Below are 18,960 nucleotides of genomic sequence, written 5' to 3' on the forward strand. Positions count from 1 at the left end.
GGCTCCGCCGGCCCCGCGCTGCTCCGGGCCGGGGCTGGGCCGGGAGGGGCCGCAGGACGCGCCGAGAGGCGCCGCCTCAGCCCGGCCGCCATCTTGTGCGTGGCGGCAGCGCCGGCGGCTGCGGGCGGGACGCGCTTCCCCGGCGCTGTTTCCCGTCTTTCTTTCCCGGGCTGGGATTTTGAAATGTCTTTCCTGGGTTCCATTGCTTTATGCTTGTACATATGCAAGTCGCTGTTACGCATACTCGCACTCATTTTACTCTAAGAAATGGGAGTAAGAGCAGGAACTGAGAGAGAAAACAGAACCAGAAGGTTCCACATTATTCACTTTTAAGAAGCAAACACTGTTTTGGCTGGACCACTATCCTTTTCAGCTGAGGACTGTGAGAAAGGAGTCTCTCTTTTTCTTTGCCATTAGTTTCAAATCCTGCCACCAGCACCTTTGCTTTTACAGGCAGGGAACGCAGTGCAGACAGGCTCCAGGCAAACTTTCGGAGAGGCAAGGTGGAGAACAGCAAATACAAATACAAGAGACAGAGCGAGAATACAACAGCGGGAGATAAGAGTACAAGAACAGAGTACAGTGAGTGCAGGCACACTGCCGCACAGTTCACTTGAGATGCTCTTGCTTCTCCATAGCATAGCAGCAACACAGAAACAAAGCTTGGTACGTGAAGTCTCTGCTGTTCTGAGCCCCTGTTTCCCAGACAATCCTGCCCACGCCCTCGGAAGGAAGCACAGGTGGGATCCCTGACCTCCCGACTGACAGCTGCAATCTCTTCTTCAGACATGTGCGTCTCACTGATGACATCACTCAGAGTGCCTCTGTCCATGTACTCCATAACTCATCCACAAGGTAGCTGAAGGAAGGAAACAAGGGCGTGGAGATGAACATACATGGCTACGTTGCTGTTTGGAAAAGACAATGGTTGATTCTTGTTTCCGGGTCCCTTTGAAATGAGGACAGAACAAAAGGAATAGACGTTCCCTCTAGGCTGTGCAGTGATTGCAGTCTGTGCTGTGTCAAGGAGAAAGGCACAGCTGTGAAAAAGGGGATATCTTACATGGCAGTTTAGTTTAGCCCAAATAATAAAATTTTTACATGTTTCTGGAAATAAGCACCTAGTCTTCCTGGCATCCACAGCAACAGAGAAGAGTCCCCTGGGCACGGTGCTCCCAGGCAGCACTTCTGCGCACCCCTCTGTCACCAAAAACGTTGGGATAATAAAACTCTGTAACTCTGCCAGCTCAGCGTTAGAAAGGAGGCATCACTTTATTTCAGCACCGGGTGTGTGGGGGATCACTTCTCCAACATGTGCACACCCAGCAATCTCACCTACTCGTTTGAATCCATGGAACTAAGACATATTCATTACTTTGCTCAAACTCACAGGCTAAACATTCCCACAAAGTATTTGACATATTTAAATCACTTCCCCAAAATTACTGACATTGAGAGGAAGGGTCTCTTGAGGGCCTCTGGTGGTTGTTCTGCAAATTCTCCTTCTGTGCTCAAGAGCCTCCTAAAACCACTTTCTTTCCCTTGAATGCATTGCAGCTGTCTTCTTAGCAGGCCCCCTCTCTTTATCCTCAAGGCTAAGTTATCCGCTTGCACACATTAATCACTGGTGTGGGAGAATACAGGACTAAGCACTGTCTGTTAAAGCTTAAGGAATTCACAATTTGTTACAGGTAAACCTTTTCCCAACACCTCTCCTTCCTTCTCTGGCAATCAAACACACGCATCTCGTGATCACCGAGCCCAAGGTGGCCTCCAACCCTCCCGTCACTCACCAGCCCTTCTCCCTTCACAAACAGCAGGTCCAGCAGTGCCTTCCCTCACGGGCTCAGTCACCAGCTGTGTCAGAAGTTCTCCGTCACACACTCCAGGAACATCCTGCACTGTTTGCTCTCCGCTGCACTCTACTGCCAGCAGACGTCCCCACCCTGTTCCATTCCCCCTACAGAGCCTTGTACCTACTATCCACGGGCACCTGGGAAGAAGGGGCAGTCACAGAGGAGACGCATCTGCTGTGCTGGGGAGGAACCAAAACGCTCTCGAGTCACAGCTGCCGGCCTCTATCTGCACAGGATGCTCTGGCTGCCCCACTCTTCATGGGCTTTTGGCTGGAAATGCAATTGCACTTTCTGCCTCATGTAGAAGTACCATGGCTGAGCAAAAAACGGCCAGTGGGCCATATTCCAAAGGCACTGCAGTGTGGAGTTGATGAGGGAAGGGGAGACCCTTCCCCAATTCCTAACCATAACAAAACCACCATAAAAGGACTTTCCATCTTGAAAAAACAACAGACAATTCAGAAAGTGAATGCAGAGCTTATTCACAGGGTGACAAGGAAGGGAATCTTCCAGTGGAGTTGAGGTTTGATAGAGTTTTTATTCTGAGCCCCACTCAGAGCTGGCCCTGGAGAGAGCCATCCTGAAATGGTCATCACCGCCTCCTGAACTCCCTCCATGGCTTCACTGCAATGATCAGTGCTGTCTGGAGAGAGGCTCAGCTGGCTTCAAATATGGATGCTGCCCAAAGGGAAAACAACAGCAACAGCTACAACAACAAAGGAACCATTACTTTGCAAACTCAGTGCCTCACAGGATCAAGAGGGATTCCCCTGGTTCCCAGAAACATGCAGAAACAGGACTGAGAGGACCATCTGCACCTCTGCATTCATGTGCAGGACCTTGCTATCACAGTCAAATATGGCTGATAATCCCCCTAATCCATCTATCAAGCAGCAGCGCCTGGCGCACCACGTAAGACAACAGGTGGCAGTTCCCATTCCCTGTGGTTGTGTCAGGAGCTGAGACTCATCCTTAGGAACCAGATTTCATGGGCACCTATTTTTGGAAGACATTGTAATGTCCCTCCTGGGCCTCTTCGCTCTGAAAGGAGATTTCTTGCTCCACCTGCTGGAGCCCTCCCTCCAAAACCATACAGACTTATTTGTGCAGCAGCCTTTTGATGTCGCTCTGCGACGATGCAGAAAGGAGGCTTGATGTCTGCTGGGCCTGGAGGACGAGCATACTGCTGAAGAGCGGGAGGGCTGCCCAAGAGCTGCTCCCAGCCCTGCTGCCTCCCAGGGAGGGTCTTCCAAGGAGGGCCTAGCCCGTTCCGGCAGCCCTGCTGGAGCTGACCAAGAGGAGCCCCCATGTCCCAGCACCTCAACTGCTGCTCTTCATAGGGGTCACAGCAGCGCCCCGGGTGGCCCTGTTCCCAGCCATGGGAAGCAGGAAGAGCTGCATGAAGATCTTGAGGAGGCTGTGGCAGGTCCCTCCACTCCTAGCAGGAACAGAAACCACTGACCTGGGGGGAAAGGAAACCTGATAGATCCCAGAAGTATTCCCAGCCCCCCAAGAAGCCACCCCGCCAGCAGAGAACCCCTGGTGATGCTGAAATCATGGCCAGGCCAACTGCCGAGGTATGAGCTGGCATTTCCAGCCAAAAGCCCATGAAGAGTGGGGCAGCCAGAGCATCCTGTGCAGATAGAGGCCGGCAGCTGTGACTCGAGAGCGTTTTGGTTCCTCCCCAGCACAGCAGATGCGTCTCCTCTGTGACTGCCCCTTCTTCCCAGGTGCCCGTGGATAGTAGATACAAGGCTCTGTAGGGGGAATGGAACAGGGTGGGGACGTCTGCTGGCAGTAGAGTGCAGCGGAGAGCAAACAGTGCAGGATGTTCCTGGAGTGTGTGACGGAGAACTTCTGACACAGCTGGTGACTGAGCCCGTGAGGGAAGGCACTGCTGGACCTGCTGTTTGTGAAGGGAGAAGGGCTGGTGAGTGACGGGAGGGTTGGAGGCCACCTTGGGCTCGGTGATCACGAGATGCGTGTGTTTGATTGCCAGAGAAGGAAGGAGAGGTGTTGGGAAAAGGTTTACCTGTAACAAATTGTGAATTCCTTAAGCTTTAACAGACAGTGCTTAGTCCTGTATTCTCCCACACCAGTGATTAATGTGTGCAAGCGGATAACTTAGCCTTGAGGATAAAGAGAGGGGGCCTGCTAAGAAGACAGCTGCAATGCATTCAAGGGAAAGAAAGTGGTTTTAGGAGGCTCTTGAGCACAGAAGGAGAATTTGCAGAACAACCACCAGAGGCCCTCAAGAGACCCTTCCTCTCAATGTCAGTAATTTTGGGGAAGTGATTTAAATATGTCAAATACTTTGTGGGAATGTTTAGCCTGTGAGTTTGAGCAAAGTAATGAATATGTCTTAGTTCCATGGATTCAAACGAGTAGGTGAGATTGCTGGGTGTGCACATGTTGGAGAAGTGATCCCCCACACACCCGGTGCTGAAATAAAGTGATGCCTCCTTTCTAACGCTGAGCTGGCAGAGTTACAGAGTTTTATTATCCCAACGTTTTTGGTGACAGAGGGGTGCGCAGAAGTGCTGCCTGGGAGCACCGTGCCCAGGGGACTCTTCTCTGTTGCTGTGGATGCCAGGAAGACTAGGTGCTTATTTCCAGAAACATGTAAAAATTTTATTATTTGGGCTAAACTAAACTGCCATGTAAGATATCCCCTTTTTCACAGCTGTGCCTTTCTCCTTGACACAGCACAGACTGCAATCACTGCACAGCCTAGAGGGAACGTCTATTCCTTTTGTTCTGTCCTCATTTCAAAGGGACCCGGAAACAAGAATCAACCATTGTCTTTTCCAAACAGCAACGTAGCCATGTATGTTCATCTCCACGCCCTTGTTTCCTTCCTTCAGCTACCTTGTGGATGAGTTATGGAGTACATGGACAGAGGCACTCTGAGTGATGTCATCAGTGAGACGCACATGTCTGAAGAAGAGATTGCAGCTGTCAGTCGGGAGGTCAGGGATCCCACCTGTGCTTCCTTCCGAGGGCGTGGGCAGGATTGTCTGGGAAACAGGGGCTCAGAACAGCAGAGACTTCACGTACCAAGCTTTGTTTCTGTGTTGCTGCTATGCTATGGAGAAGCAAGAGCATCTCAAGTGAACTGTGCGGCAGTGTGCCTGCACTCACTGTACTCTGTTCTTGTACTCTTATCTCCCGCTGTTGTATTCTCGCTCTGTCTCTTGTATTTGTATTTGCTGTTCTCCACCTTGCCTCTCCGAAAGTTTGCCTGGAGCCTGTCTGCACTGCGTTCCCTGCCTGTAAAAGCAAAGGTGCTGGTGGCAGGATTTGAAACTAATGGCAAAGAAAAAGAGAGACTCCTTTCTCACAGTCCTCAGCTGAAAAGGATAGTGGTCCAGCCAAAACAGTGTTTGCTTCTTAAAAGTGAATAATGTGGAACCTTCTGGTTCTGTTTTCTCTCTCAGTTCCTGCTCTTACTCCCATTTCTTAGAGTAAAATGAGTGCGAGTATGCGTAACAGCGACTTGCATATGTACAAGCATAAAGCAATGGAACCCAGGAAAGACATTTCAAAATCCCAGCCCGGGAAAGAAAGACGGGAAACAGCGCCGGGGAAGCGCGTCCCGCCCGCAGCCGCCGGCGCTGCCGCCACGCACAAGATGGCGGCCGGGCTGAGGCGGCGCCTCTCGGCGCGTCCTGCGGCCCCTCCCGGCCCAGCCCCGGCCCGGAGCAGCGCGGGGCCGGCGGAGCCCCCTCTTTCAGCCGCCTGTTTAAATGGAGAGTAACAGAGAGCCGGGGGACTGACACAGTGTGGCAGCACCTTTGTTCTGTGCGCACAGGGATACAGGAGCCAGTTTGTAACCTCGGCTGGCAGTGCTTTAATCTGATCTCAAGTCAATTCAAATCGGTAGATATAGAAAAAAATCCAGGGTTTGAACGTTTTAAAATAAAAACATTTTCTTTCCCCCTGCTCCCCTCCCCCCCCCAAAAAAAACCAAAAAAGACCAAAAGCATTTCCTGTGCAGATGGAGGTCCTTCAATACAGAGAGGCAGCACAACCAGTTTATTCCAGGCAGGAGTCATAGTGACTGTGTGGTGATGAAGAAGGAGATGGGATCTACCTGAAGCAGATCATGCAGTGGGTGCTCACCTGCGATGTGTATCCCTCAGGGTACCTATTTATTTAGAACATTATGAAAACTATATAGAATTGAAGAAAAAAAACAAACCAAAACTGCAGCAGGAAGTCCATTGCACTTTAGGTTGTTCTTAATGAGATTCCTCAGGTTGAGCACAGACGTTCTGTTCAGCAGACACACAGGAAGGAGCTTCTTGGGCCGCTGCTCTGGCACCCATTATTTTGAGTAGGGGATTGCAGGAAAAAAAGAAGAGAAGCTCATAAACTACTGAAGAGAAACAGTCACTGACAAGAACCAGTGGCTGAAAAAGCGTGGGAAATGTGAGGGGTAAAAGGGCAGAAAATGTGAGGTGACAAGTGTGAGAAACATGAGGGGAAGAGGTTGAGAAATGTGAGTGAAAAAAGGAGAGAAGTGTGAGGGCAGAAAAGCGTAGGAACCTGAGGGGGAAATGGTGAGAAATGTGAGTGAAAATAGGAGAGGAAGGTGAGGGGAGAAAAGGGCAGGAAACATGACTGGAAAATTCTAAGAAACATGAGTGGAAAAGGGTGAGAAATATAAGGGGAATGAAGGTGTACTAGTTTGAAAACAAACCAGTGGGAGGCACCAAGTCAGAATAACAATTTAATGGGGAAATTAAAGAAAAGGAAAAAAATAAAAGAAAACGCTGGTTCAAACTGACAGAGTCAGGATACAACCTGGCACCCTGTTAGTCAGGGTGGCGGTAGCAGTCTGGTAGAATGGTGGCTGCAGTCCTCCTGAAGCAGTGGTCCTGTAGAAAGGGTCTGCTCTTCCTCAGAAGGTCCAGTGGTGGCTGTGTAGCTCCTGTCCTCTGGAAATCCAGTGGAAAGGTTGTCTCTGGAGTTCAGAACCTCAGATTATATCCAGGATGGAATGCTTGGTTCCTCTCTCTGGGTGGAGCATCTCACAATGGGGTAATGAGTCATGAGGCCAAGTGTTGATTAGGCTCATTAGCAGAAGATGGTCCAGAGGGAGTTATCTATGAGTCATGTGGCAGGACAATGATGGGCCATTAACAGAAAGTTAGTCCGGGGGAAGGAGGCAAGGAAACACTGCCCCACCTGGTTTCAACAGCTCATGAGGATGGTAATAGAATACACTGCAACCCAGGACAGAAGGGAAGGAAACGTGAGGGGGAAAAGGTGAGAAACTTAACAGACAAAGAGAGAGAATCGGGAAGGAAATGTGAGGGGGACATTTTGAGAAATGCGAAGGGAAAAGTGAGAGAAGCGTGAGGGGAAAAAGGTGAGAAACCAGAGCAGGGAAAAGGCAGAAAATATGAGCAAAGAAAGGGTGGAAGATGTGAGGGGTGAAGTGAGAAACAAGAGGAGAAAAGGGTGAGAAAGCTGAGTGGAAAAAAGGAGAGAAACATGAGGGGAGAAAATAGCAGGAAACATGAGGAGAAAAGTGCAAGAATCATGAGAGGAAAAGTAAGAAACTTGGGGAGGAAAGGGCAAGAAACATGACTGGAAAGAGAGAAAGGTGAGGGGAGAAAAGGGCAGGAAATATGAGGGGAAAATTGTGAAAAACATGAGTGAAAAAAATGGCAGGAAACATGAGCGGAAAGGGATGGGAAATGCAAGAGGAAGAGTGTGAGGAAAGTAGGTGAAAAGGGTGGTAAACGTGAGTGAAAAACGGGCAGGAAACAGGGTGGGAAAATTGTGAGAATTGTGCCTGGGGGAGAGGGAGATGTGAGGGGGAAAAGGACAGGAAATGTGAAGAGAGAAAAGGGCTGGAAATAAGGGGAAAAGGGCAGGAAAGTGCAGCCAGGTCCCTTGAAGGGGAAGCAAAACAAGCTGCAAAGTCAGCTACAAAATCCATGCTCCCTGCAGCGAGGCGCGCTGAAAGCCACTGCTTCCAACACACGATGTCATGGTGAGAATGCCAAGCACACCTTGTGCGAGTGCTGCCGGCTCTGGATACGGCTCCTGCCTTTGTTGGCGCTCTGATTGGGACACAACTGTGCCAGAAGTCACTGCTGCCCTCTCACTGCTCCCCCTTAGCCCCAAATGACTCCCCTGACGCCATATGGCCCCCCAGCCCAAGATGGCACCCCCTCACTCAATACAGCCTGCAAAGCTGCGCACCACAGCCGCTGGCTGCCCCCTGCCTCGTGCCAGCTTTGGGGGCGGCGGTGGGCAACATCTGCCTGATGGACGCTGCCTTCCTGTTCCCTCAGAGTGGCCAGGAAGTTGCCCACGGCAAACCTGCTCCTCCTCAGGCAGCTGCTGGCACCGCACATTGTCCAGCACAAGTCCACCAGGAGAATGACCTGCAGCAACCTGGCCATCTGCCTGGGGCCAAGCCTGCTGAGCCCATCCAAGGAGGAGCAGCTGGAGCTCGAGGCTGTGCTGGCCAAGACCGAGAAGGTCACGCTGGCTTCAGCAGCCGGCCGTGGCCAGCCCAGCCCGTGCGAGCTTGGCTGCCCAGAGGTGCCTGTGCCTGGCAGCCACCTCTCTCCAACGAATGCCTGCAAGAGCTGCCCTCAGCCACAGCCTTCTGTGCAGAGGAAAAGGCTCGGGAGAGATGGCAAGGGCTGCTTGGCACACTGTCAGCACCTGGGCTGAGAGCAAGGCTTTCCTGTGTGCGGGTGAAGGTGCTGGTGGAGTTTATGATGGGAAAATTGGATGACCTTCGGGGGGGGAGTAGAAGGGTGGTCTGGAGGAACCACCAGCACCCACAGACACATCCACAGATCTGAGGAGGGGTGGAGGGTTGTCACAGCCTTGGAGTTGGGATACGAGAAACGTCAGCATCAAGAAGATAACTGGGGAAGGGCTTGGGCGGGTTTTGCTTTACGTGTTCTTGTCTTGCAAGAAGTCGCTTAGCTGCACATGCTTTTGCTTTCTTGACCTGTGTTTGGAAGAGCCAAGTGTCCCTGCAGGCAGAGCAGACAAGGACCAAAAGGCAAAAACCTGTCTGGATGCATGCCCCTCTCTCTGCCAGACATCCTCAGAGGAGATGGGGGAGACACCGTGGTGGAGCCCAAGGGGCAGGGGTATGTCAGCTTCACAAGCACTGGGACAAGGGTGGGGAATTTCTGATGAGGTCAAGCAGCTGCTGTGCCTCCCCCTGACAGCCCATGTCATGAGCCTTTGGGGTTCCTTCCTCACCCCGCAGTGACACATCTAACGAAAACCGGACAGGTTGTTTCTCAAATGCCTTAGGCATGTGCTTAATCCAAGTCCAAAATACCTACAAATTAAAGGTAGGGAGGGGTAGCTGCCAGCCGGAGAGGGCTTTTGCTCAGATCCTTCTTCATCATAGCTTCCTCCAGCCTGTTGTGGGACAGGTGTCCTGGGCGAGACGTGGCTGCTGCAAAGCAACATCTCTGCAGAGCTAAGGTGGCGATTTGGCAGTCGGTCACTGTTACAACCTGCGGCTGGAGAAATAAACATCTCTCTGGAACAGCTATCAAGAATCTGTCTGTCCATATATATTTCCTTTCCACGGGACTCCTGGTTTGATATATGCATGTTGCAGTATCCCCACTGCAACAACAACCCATGTCCATGAAGGCAAGAGTAACCCATGTTCTTGTTAAAAATCCCTTGGATCGGCTTAGAGTGAATCAATACTGAACAAATGAGCGAATGAATGAATGAATGAATGATCAGCGTTTGTAAATATTTAGGGTTTCTTTTAGAACAATTTGGTTGCAATGGAAAGCAGGCATGTAGCCATTTCGGTTACTATTAGCTGTAGATGTATAGCAATATGACAACACAAAAATATTACATAAGGAAATGTAAGATTAAGATAGAGAGATAGATAAAGAGACAGAGAGAGAGAGAAAAGATAGAGTAAAAAACGTATCGCCTCTCACAGATCTTGTGATGGGACTGGGCTGCTGCAGCTTAGACGTTTGCTGGTCAAAGTGACGGTCATCATCTGTCAGGGATGGGGGAAGAAGCCCGTGAAACACAAAGTCCAGTGGATTTAAATAAGGTCAGGCTCAGTGGGAATGCCCAGGTACCTGCCTGGACAGCTGGGAGTTGTGTAAGGGAGAGCAATTAGCAAAGTAAGAAGCCTTCCAGGATTTGCCTCTTAATCAGCCTCAAAGCCCGATTTGTAGCCTCCAGGCAGTGATAGTTCACCCCCTCTGCAGTAGCTATTACTCACCAAAGCCTCACCTCCTCCCTCGAGGGATGCAAACCTGGCCTTGCAAAGCACCCTGGCCCTGCACAAGTGAGCAAATGTGTTGAGTCATTGATCCTTAAGAGATAGTGCAGTCTCTCACAGTCACTACGCCAGGCTGTCTCTTGCCTCCAAAATTTCTGGTTTAGGCACCTCCAGATTTAGCTCCAAACACCCATAAGAATCTAAACAACGCACATCAAAAGCTGTTCTTCCTCCTGGACCTGGCTTAGTTCCAGCATGCTGGGGATTGAAAGCTGGCACAGCAGGTGTGCCAGAGACATTCCCACAGCTTGGCTGGTGTGCACCAAGAGGACTCTGTCTTCTACCACCATGGTCATGCCCCCATGCCCAGGGAGAAAGGCCGGTGTTGCTGGCCAGGCCCCTAAAGGGAGGACAGAAGAGCAGGGATGCAGACACCACCTTTGCCGGCAGCCCACCAGGACGGACTGTGCTGATGGGCCTGTGGGGGTGGTCGGGGGACACAGCATTCAACCTGAATGACCTCCATGAGATACAGTTGTCCTGAGCTTTGGTGCAAGTGGGCCCAGGAGCTGGTCCCGGAAATCACCAATCCAGGGCTTGGGAAGCTTTTAGCAGCTGTGGCTCTCCCGGAATAGACTGTGTCACGTGCTTCCAGCTAAGAGCGCCTCTCCTAGAAATGGAGGGTTTGTCCTAGGAAAGACTTTTGCTGGGGAAGAGGCACCAGTGAGTGTTTGAGAGGGAGGAAAGCTTCACATAGCACAAGGAACCAGCTGTAAACAGTTTTACTTGTTTAATTTTTCTTTGTTTACTTAAGGAAGGGCGTGGAGGGCGGGGCCCTGTGTCACAACCCATCAGTAGGGGCTGTGATGTTCAGAGCTGAGTCCCGCACCCGGGGAGGAACAAGCCCTCGCACCAGGAGATGCTGGGGAAGAGCCAGCTGTAGAGCAGCTGTGCACACACCTGGGGTCATGGTCAACTGCAGGCTGAGCAATTTGGAGCTGCTGAAGCGGCCCTGGGGCAAGGGCAGCTGACTGCATGCTGGGCTGCAGGAGGCAAAGCCTTGGCAGCAGGTGGAGGAAGATGAGCCTTGGCCTCGGGTGTGTCTGGGCTCCCGAGTGCAAAGCAGGCATTGTCCATCCTGGAAGCAAGTCCTGCCCCGGTGTCCCTCCTCAGTGCCTAGCCCAGCTTCTCTTGGGCTCTAATTGTTGGTCAGTTGGAGCCAGCGTCCAGCAGAACCAGCAGCAAGGAGCTGTCCCGGCACAGATGGACACCGGGAGAAGGCAGGGTCTGGCCGAGCGGCACCAACCCAGCCCTGCCATCCTGCTTCCCATCCTCGCTGTCAGCGACTGGCCCGCGTCCTTGCGGCAAGGCCAGGGTCCTCCTGTCCGAGGCCAGGAGCTGCTTCGGCTCCAGGTAGGCTCCCCTACAGCTCGGGGACACGCGGGCACGGCCGGGTCCCGCGGCAGAAGGGGCCGCCTTCCTCACGGCCGCCGCTCTCTGCACTGCAGGAAGGTTCTCAGCAGCGGCGAGGCCGTGCTGAGCGCGGACGTGGCTCTGAGTTGCGGCCCAAAGATGAGTGACAAGCGCCTTCTCCTCCTCCAGGAGGAACTGGTGGTGGCCAAGGTGCAGTAAAACCTTCAGAGCCCAGCTGCCTTTGCCCCATCCCTGGCTCTGGGGCAAAGACACCTTGCCGTAAGTGCCAGGCCCCAGCACCTTGGTGCTGGATGCACCAGTGTCATCCCAACATCAGCAGGGCAGGATGCCAGGGCTCTGCACCAGGGAATGTGTGGGAGGCCACATGCAACTCCCTGCTTGCCTCTGCTCTCTGCAGCCGGGACACCACCCCATGCCCACGGCTCTGCCCGGACGTGGAGCAGCTGTGGGTGCTGAGCAGCAGTGGTGGAGAGAGAAGTGGAGGAGCAGCAGGAAAGCAGCAATGAAGATGGCACCTCCAACATCCTCACCTGTCCCACCAGCTCCTGTACTGCCACTTTTGGGTGAGTTGTGGTGCCACATGCCATGGCAGGGCAGGAGAGGTTTCCAGCCATGCACACACCAGCCTGGGACTGACCTCTGCCCTTCATGCTGAGCCTGGGCAGGGAGTGGATGTGGGTATTTCCACGTCCTACATCCCCCAGGCACTCTTTGGTCCCCAGAAGGGAGGGGTGAGAGCCTCTGCTTGGGGCACATCAGAGGGAACCAGGGCTTGGGCAGCAACTCTGTCCTACCCCCACCATGGGGCTTCGTCCTGCCCCTGTGTCCTTCCCGCAGGACCGGGCAGGTGCACGTCTGCCCTCGGGCTGGGGAGCAGCAGGGCCTGTGCTCGCCTCTTTTTGAGGCTCCCAGGTGCTGAAGGAGCTGTGGGTGGGCACCCCACAGGGGGAAGCTGGGGAGTGCTTCGGGAGCAGCCGTACAGGGGAGCACAGCTCACCAGCTGGGGGAGAGCTGCCCCTGCAGCTGTGGGCAGCTCTCAGGCAGAGCTGCCTGACAAGAGAGGAGAGGCAGCTTGGGGGTCACCCAGCTCTCTCCCTCTTCACAGGACCAAGGGAGCCCGAGTCACCTGTGTCCCATCCATGAAAGCCCTGGAGAAGGAGTTGAGCCGGGCTGTGCAGTGAGTGTCTCCCTGCTCTGGGCTCTGTGCCTGAGCACCGCTCCCCCAGCCGACCTGCAGAGACATCACCGCTCACCTCCTTCCACTTCTCTTTTGCCCCGAGGAGGACACTGAGTGCCAGGAGGGTGGAGAGGCTGATTGAGGACCTGGCAAATGTGAGAATGGCTGCCTTTCACCCACGTCTGGCTGCGCTGGTGTGCCAGGGATGGGGGGCTAGGGAGGGAGGAATTGTCTGTGGTGCCACTCAGCACGCAGAGGCACTGGGGAGCCACTGGCGACACTGGCACGTCCTTGCCTTGCTGTGGCCAGTGGCAGGACTGCTGTTGCGCGGGGCAGAGAGGCCGGTGGGCCAGAGGCTGCCAGCTGTGTGCCACGCTCAGGCTGCCAGGGCTGGCTGGCACCCGGCCGCCGGCCCTTTGTGCTGTTCTGCGAGCGCACCTGGCTTCTTGCAGGCTGATCCCGAGCACGGTCCTGCCGTAGCCCCGTCCGACCAGGGAGGATGACCTGGCCGCTCACTTCCCGGGTGAGCTTGGGAAGGTAAGGCGAGCTTCTGCTCTGGCCGAGCTGCGCTCGCTCGTCCCCCGAGTGCGGCTGTGCAGCTGTGGCACCCTGAGCGAGGACATCCCCTGGACGGGCAAGGGCACCTGCGGGGCGGCGGCCACTGCAGCCAACTGAGCAGGGACAGAGAGCCTGTGCTGCTGCCTGCAGCCTGGAGAAGGGCAGGACCAGGGCTGGGGCGGCTTGTCCCAGCGCCGCGCCAGCTCTCAGGAGCCCCCGTGCCACAGCCCCACGTGCGGCTGCCGGCTGCCTGCCAGGGGTGCCGCACGGCTCCGCGCGGTGCTGAAGGCAGGGCAGGGCAGGCTGCGCTGGCCTGGTGGTCTCCACTGGACTGCGTTTTGCCCTCACAGCGAAGCAACTTTGGCAGCTGTGTTTTGTTCCCTATTCCTTGGTCTTATATGACTGCTGCCAGGATTCACCAGACATTCCCCGTGGATAGAAGGAAGCGGTACGTGATTTAGGAGCTTTGTGCTACAACCTTTACTCACACCCCAGCAGTACCAAAATGCAGTACGATCACTCATGTCTGCAAACTTAAAAGAGATGAGGCCATAAATCTCAGAGCTGTGCACTATACAGCACAAGGCAAAAATTAGTAATTTTACACCCACATGGTGTCAAATCAGCTTTGAAATTGCTTCTTGGCTTGACACAAATAAAATAGAGCCTCCTCTAGACTGCCTGATTTGGCAATGAGGTATGCTTTTTAGTGTTTTCAGGACTATTCTCTAATGTAATACAACCCCCAATCTGCTTTCCTTAGAACCAATTTGCTTTTAAACCCAGACTTACCCTTCCTGTTTAGGTGACACATTTGAACATCTGCCAAAAGAAACAAAACAGCAAATAAAGCTTTTAATCCAGCAGCATCACCTACTTTGTGCACGGCGGTTCCTGTTAGAAGATGCAACAAAGGCAGCGGGGGTGACGCAACGCAACCCTGTGATCCACAGGGAAGGAAAACAGAGCAGCTAAGTGGGAACAGGAAGATGCAGAGAACACGAGACTAACTGCTAATGTTTTCCATATAGTGACCACGACGACTGAATACATCTGGAGAAGTGGCTGCTCTGACCAATCACTACAGCATCATTTCACAAAAACAAAAGTTAGAATTAGTAGCTGCAAAAACCACTCTTAACTCGCTCTAAAGACAAAGTGCCTGGGAACAACTATGGACTAATCCAACCACAAGCCTGTGGTGGGCCTGCCAGGTAGGAGCTGTGATTTCATTTCTACAACAGCCAGTGCCAAGCATTTAAAATGGAAGCTACAAAAAATCCCTCACTACAATTAAGCCCACCATGTCTTTGTAGATGTTGTGATGACGGAGCAGAAATTACACCAGCTCAATAGTGGGGGAAAAAAAATGCAAGAAAGCAAATCCTGAAGCAAATAGCTGCGACAGATTAGCGATTTCACGCTACACAGTATTTAACAACAACAACAAAAAAGTCTATGGCTAAACAGCTTGCCACCTTTACCTGTTTGCAGGAATATGTTCCTGAGGAGGCAGCACAGCTCAGCATTTTCCCATGAGACATTGGCAAAGCTCGTACCTTCTGTGTTGAGGAACATGACTGGAGTTGTCCTGAACCAGCACTTCTCAGCCAAGTTTTGTTCATGTATGAACAAACTTTGCAAAACTCTTGGCCATCCTTCAGAACCCTATTTATGTTCCCTTCCTCCACACTCTAGTTATGGACAATGGTCTAGCTTGCAAGAACTTAATTTACTCTTTAACACAGAACAACCTCCAATCTGGGATTTTTTACTGTTGCTGAGGGGATGGTCACAGGCCATTTCTCCCATTTGTCATCACCAATGCAAGGATTGTGTTGAACTGCTGGCTGTTGCTGCCCTATTACTTTTCAGATAGATTCAGGTCCTTGCCCTTCTTCCTGCTTTAGTTTTCACTTCAGGTATGATGATCACACTCAGTCATGATCAGGCAGGTGGGGTGTCTCTAAAAACTATGCTGCAGTGCTGGAGTTCTTCTGCAGGCTGATGATGCTGTTGGTATCATCACAGAAAGTGGCAGTCCACTTGTGCTACTGGAGCGTAAGGGCTTTAGGCAGCCCTGCTAAAAGCAGACGGTTACAAGACACCAGACCAACAGCTTAAGGGATAAACAGTCCACCTCTAAATACAGTGCACGAGAAAATACAGATCAGTAGTACAGTTACTTGGGTAATAATAATAATAATATCATGTAATTCACCATGACTGGGGCTAGATCTAACATCTGGGCATACAAAGACTTACCACGACCATGTCTCTGTCAGGCAGGCAAGCAAGCAGGGTACAAGCTCTTCTCCACTCAAGTGTTCTAGACTGGCCAGTGGCCTTGTGGAATGCAAATTCCATGGCTGGACTGTCCTTTTTATCATCAAGCTGCAGAAGTCCTACCTGGGCTGGTTAACCAAACATTACACCCCACCTGTGCTCCCTCTCTGGGCCAGCTCCGTCCCTGGAGCGCACAGGGCCCTGTAAATCTGTACAAGGCACTACTGCCCCACATTCCTGCGTGGGCACAGGCCTGGAAGTACTGTAAAAGGCAGCAAGAGCCTCATGCACTGTCTTGAGACACAATGTATTAGGCAGTACAGCCTTACATGCACCCAGTTAGTCCTGGCAAAAGTAAAACTGATGGTTCATGTGTGGAGGTCGCTACACAGAAGGCAAAATGGATGCACAGGGTAATATCCTGAACAGACATGAGAAAATAGGTAGAGGCTCAGCAGCAGAAAAAAGTTTTGGTTTAGCCAAAGAATGGCCACAAACAGTGCTGACAGTGATCACACTGAATTTATACCAGCCTTACAGTACAGTACGTTAAGGACTAAGAAAAAGCCAAATAAACCAAGTCAGTAGTGGTATGGAAGAAAAAGAAACAACTTGAAAGAAAGCATGAAGACTATGTTAAATGATCAAGGAAATTGTACCGGTAATTATTTTTTATACTCTTTTAAAGAAATACAACTCTCCTACCAGTGCCTAAGTTAGTGAACTATTGAAGTGCCACTTGGCCACAGGCCTCTGAAAGACTGTTTCAGCTTGTCAAGGTGCGAGTTCCATCTTAAAGGTGAAAAATAATCGAAACATCAGTGGACGCACCCAATCTCAAAAGTCTCATGCTCCTTCTTCTTTATTTAAATTAAATTTAATTAAAATAATCAAACCCAATAATAATTAAATAATTAATAAATAAAATAAATTTAAACCAATTAAAAATAATTACATTTAAATAAATTAAAAATTCACATCTCCAGCTGCTTAGGTGTTTGTATGACTACATTCTTCTCTCTTGCACTGTGGATGCAGAAGTTCAACCAACACTTACGGAGCCTTTCAACATATTTGGAGTTATTATTTTTTTAACTGAACTGCAAGACTGATTAATTAACATTTACATTCTCATACCTTGTACTGGGCTGAGAAAGCTTTAATTATAAACTGCGTATCTGAACTGTCTGCTATGCTATTTTAAACCCACAGACAACTTACAAGGGGTCCGTTGTTTCAAACTTTGTTTTGAACTTCACTGTATTTTTAAGTATCAGCTGCACACTACTGTAAAAAAACCAACTCAGCCAAAAACCAGGCTGGCAAGAAAACACTGAAAACAACACAATTCCCTCTTATTTTTCCACTTCTAGCTGCACAGCATGACTAAGAACGTCAGGAGGTTGTTGCGCCGCCTTCTTCCTCATCTTTACTGTAGACGTGCTGCTGGTTCTCGTGGCTGATGTTTCAACAACCTAAACCAGCTGGAAAAAAATCAAAATGCATATTTAGTACCAAGTGTACCTGTCCTTCCACAAGCTACAAAGACTGTACTGTAATGATACAGTGTATGCGGACAGCTTTTCCTCTACCACAAAACCAGGAAGCAACGCAGGAGTAACTACCTCTGCCATACTACTTGGCACGCTCAGTCAGGTTTTTTCCTGCCAAAGGAATACGGTCCCAAAGCTGCAGCAACTGCTCTCCAACTTGTGGTTCCAGCTCCTAGAAAGGATCAGGAAATCCGGGAAGTTATCTGCACCGCTACTATTGAGCATACAGAAACGATTTATTACTGAATTAGGTGAGGTTGCCGGTGATGGCTTTCAAACTTTCTACAAGAGCTCATCCCTTTTGCTATTGGGACAAACATCAGAACTCCCAGCAGAGCAAGGTTTTCTTACTAGGGCTCAGCAGGAGACAAAAACGTTCATAAGCCACCCTGGCCTAGAGGGTGTTTGGGGTGTTTCCATTCCCAGTGAGATGTCAGTTCTCACAAAGATAATTCCAGTGAACACACTACCTCCATACACAAGAACAGATACTTCGTACCTCCCACAGGTCACTCACTTACTAACTCAAGATCATTATTTTCCACATCTTTTAAGTTGAATTCCATCAAGCGTGGTGGAGAATGTGGAAAGAGAGGTCACAGGAAATACAGTGGCTGTCCTTTCCCTGTACTTCTTTCCTCCAGTTTCTTACAACTGGAGAGAGTTTCAGAGAAGAGAAGGTGAAACAAAAACTCTAGCTCTTGAGTCATCAAGATGTTTTGGGAGGGGATGGAGAGAGGGCAGAAACTGCCACAGAGAAATTCTGTGCCAATTCTTTGGCTTTTTGTAGTTGCAGTTAGAGCTTTAACAGATTTGAGAACAGTCCTAAGCTTTACCTCAAAACTCGGGATTCTCTTCAGGCTTTACAGAAAAAATCTTTTAATTATGAACAGTTATTTGGGTGTAACAGACTGTCTAAGAGAATACATCTCAACCAAACATGGCACAAACCTCCAGAACTAAATTACAAAAAAACCCCAACAACTTCTTTTTGGAAGCATCCACCTTTAAATCATTTTTTAAACACATAAGCAAGAAACTGTTTTGATTTTATCAAAAGGTCTCCATTACTTCAGCGGTAATTCTGCATTCGCTGAAGGTACAATGCACCAATGAACTGGGATTCAGATTAGCAGACACACGAACAAGTGGCGATAAACTGAACAAGCCAATAAAAAAATACACAGTTCTACCAAGTGAAGAAAACTTTAGAAGAGAGTAACATTACCTGGCCATCTCTACTTATCTGTACTTTCTTACTGTCGTTCCACGGGTTGAGCAAATGGTGTGCAAACTGAAAAGGAATGCTTTCTTTTCGGATCCAGTCCACCTTAAACACACCTCCGAAACCAGCAGATCCCCAGTCTTGACTTTTCTCACGCCCAATTGCTGAACCCATTCTAGCAAACCCCTGGGACAAAAATGGAAAGAACAGACATAATGGGACCACATCTGTCTGCGGCAGAACGAGATAAATAACTGAACTTCCTGTGAAACTTTCAAAATAGTTTCAAAGTGATTAACACACTCTCCACCATGAAGCTGGAGCTTCCAAAATGTTTTACATCTAGAAAGTTAGAAGTAACACTTCTTTTTCCACTTCAAATATGCCTTGTAGGGTTTGACCGTAAGGAATGTCTCTCAATGACAAAATTATCACTGAAGGTTTTTTGAGCTTCATAACAGATTAAAAAGCTGTTGCAAAACCACCTGAAGCAGAAGGAAATCAAGATGAATAGTCTAGTACGGAACAGTCCGTTAGATATTCACATTCCTCGTCAGCTGTAGGTTATTTTTGCAGAAATCCCTTTGTTCCTTCTCATGTTCCCTCTGTCTACATTAACT

General features: G+C 50.4%; 1 protein-coding gene across 1 annotated transcript in view; it reads right to left on the minus strand.

Moving 5' to 3' along the window:
• Window positions 1–17,197: 17,197 nt before the first annotated feature.
• Window positions 17,198–18,960, minus strand: part of LOC309585344 (3'-5' RNA helicase YTHDC2-like) — a gene marked incomplete at its 3' end in the record, with an annotated part of 28,650 nt that continues 26,887 nt past the window's right edge. Inside the window, exons 28-29 of the mRNA XM_082302007.1 lie at window positions 18,344–18,526; window positions 17,198–17,287 (exon numbers count right to left, since the gene is read on the minus strand). Of these exons, the coding sequence (XP_082158133.1) occupies window positions 17,198–17,287; window positions 18,344–18,526 (273 nt within the window). The remainder of the gene's footprint in view (window positions 17,288–18,343; window positions 18,527–18,960) is intronic.

Source organism: Coloeus monedula, assembly GCF_965178545.1.
Source record: "Coloeus monedula genome assembly, chromosome: Z".
In the NCBI taxonomy this organism is placed as follows: Eukaryota; Metazoa; Chordata; class Aves; order Passeriformes; family Corvidae; genus Coloeus; species Coloeus monedula.